The 2,281-nt window shown below is 44.0% G+C and overlaps 1 protein-coding gene across 2 annotated transcripts in view; it reads left to right on the forward strand.

The window, feature by feature from the left end:
• Window positions 1-1,669, forward strand: part of LOC121922655 (NLR family apoptosis inhibitory protein) — a 38,058-nt gene extending 36,389 nt beyond the window's left edge. For both annotated transcript variants that reach the window (XM_042452326.1, XM_042452327.1), the window contains one exon: window positions 1,186-1,669. In XM_042452326.1, coding sequence (XP_042308260.1) covers window positions 1,186-1,550 — 365 coding nt within the window. In that variant the 3' untranslated portion in view covers window positions 1,551-1,669. The remainder of the gene's footprint in view (window positions 1-1,185) is intronic.
• Window positions 1,670-2,281: the final 612 nt, after the last annotated feature.

Genomic DNA, 2,281 nt, shown 5'->3' on the forward strand with positions numbered 1-2,281 from the left:
ATTTTATTTATAAAGTGCTGTAAATTTGCACAGCACTGTACATAGAATGGATAAAATTGATAAGAATAATAAAACCTGCCAGTGGCATACAATCTAAAAAATAACAAATGCATATAACAGTAGATCAGGGGTAGGCAACCTGCAGCCCGCGGGCCGGATGCGGCCTGGCGAGGCCTTGGGAACGGCCCCAGCCTGGTCCTGCCGCCGATTGCCGCCGGGGCCTTTGAGGGGCAATTGTCTATAGAAGCCTCAGAAACATGCATTTATATTAACATTTTTTTAAAAATCAGCAATTTTTTTCACGTGTCCTCCATTTTTTTTTAAAAAAAAGTGTCTTCCATTTGAAAATTTTGTCCTACATTTGTCCTGGTTTATTTATATATTTAATTTTAATTTTTTTTAATTATTTATTTTTTGGCTTCGACCCCCCAGTTGTCTGAGGGACAGCAACCCGGCCCCCGGCTCAAAAAGATTGCCTACCCCTGCAGTAGATAGTAATACAAGCTAGAATAAAATAAGCAAATATCAAATAACAGACATCAAATATCAGATGTCAAACAAAAACAGTCACACACTACCTGGAAACACTTCCCTGAATAATATAGTCTTTAACTCAGTTTTAAAACTGGTTAGAGAAGTGATGAGTCGCACTCGTGGGGGAAGAAGGTTCCAGGAGTGAGGGGCAGCAAGTGAGAAGGGATGAATCTGGGAAGGGGCAGTGGAGATGCTAGGCTGGGACAGCAGACCTTGACTACCAGAACAGAGGGAATGAGTAGGAATGTAAGGCGAGAGAAATAGATAAGGAGGGGCCAGCCTATGCAGGGCTTTATATGTCAACAAAAGTTTATACTGAATGTGGAAGGGGAATCAATCCTTTATATTCCCCATAGCACAGAAAGTTCACAGGAATTAAATCTAAGTTATTTATACTACGTGAGAGAGTCTTCCCTTCCACAAGAATGATATAATCATACATAGTATTCCCAAGAGAGATCGCATTTAGTCAAACAAGCCATGGAACATGAAAGTCATATACATATAGAGTGTAGAGGAGAGATTTGGGTTTTGATTCAGGCTCACCCATTCCCAAAGAGGTGATGAGTGTTGAGAATACTATCTGTTTGGAGTTGTGCATATGTTTACAATTTTGGCACCTATATTTTATGTTGTTTGTTTTTTTTAAAGCAAAAGTAGCAGCTGGTGGTGGTTTCCAAAAGCTTGAAATCTTGCACCTCATGGTGAATCACAGCATTCCAGAAGATTTTTGGAGAAGATTCTTTGAAACATTGCCCAGTTTGCCAAAATTACACAAGGTGGACTTCAGTCGCATTTTCACACATCAAATCAAATGCCAGGCAGCAACTGTGAAGTCTTTTGTCCAGTGTGTCTCTAGACTTCACAGCCTGAAGACAATTAGCATGATAGGTTGGTTGTTTGATGAGAAGGACCTCCAAATGTTTAATGTCATGAAGGAACAACATCCACAATCTAAACATTTAAACTTAACTTGGAGATGGGTGTTGCCTGTATCACCAATTATAAATGCATAAAGAAAAAGAAAGGGATCTTACTGTGTAGTTGTTGTTAGCTGCTTTCAAGTTGATCTCAACTCATGGTGAACCTATGAATGAGATGTCTCCAAGCCCCCCTATCCTCTACTTCTCTGCTCAAGTCCTGCAGGCTCAGGCCCATGGTCTCCCTGATTGCTTCTATCCATCTGGCATGTGCTCTTTCTCTCTTTCTGCTTCCCTCCGCCTTCCCCAGTATCACTGTCTTTTCCAATGAGTCATGCCCTCTCATTATGTGGCTGAAGTATGATGGCCTCAATTTAGTCATTTTGGCGCGTTACAGACCACCCAAAACGGGCAGCCTCACACTGCTGCCGGTTGCTGCGTCCGGGAACTGCAGCAGCCAAACCGCATGGTTTCCAAGCGCAGCAAGAAAGAAGCGCCAAAATGGCACTTCTTTCTGCGGCCTGGAAGTGGTACCGCAAGGCGCAAGGCAGCGTCCGCGGCGTTACTTCTGCCGCACAACATCTGGACACTATGCGTCCACGACGTCAAAATGGCAGCACCCATCTGTATAGGGCGCTGCCATTTTGATGCACTTGTTACGCACGAGGGGCAAGGCGCGTCAGGAAGCGCCGCCCCTCGCGCATAACGACGGTGCCTCTATGGACCCGTCTGTAACGTGACCTTGGCTTCCAAGGGGAGTTCAGGCTTGATCTGTTCTGGGACCCATTTGTCTTTTTAGCTGTCCATGGTATCCTCAGCACTCTTCT

The sequence above is a fragment of the Sceloporus undulatus genome, chromosome 2 (genome assembly GCF_019175285.1).
Source record: "Sceloporus undulatus isolate JIND9_A2432 ecotype Alabama chromosome 2, SceUnd_v1.1, whole genome shotgun sequence".
Lineage (NCBI taxonomy): Eukaryota > Metazoa > Chordata > Lepidosauria > Squamata > Phrynosomatidae > Sceloporus > Sceloporus undulatus.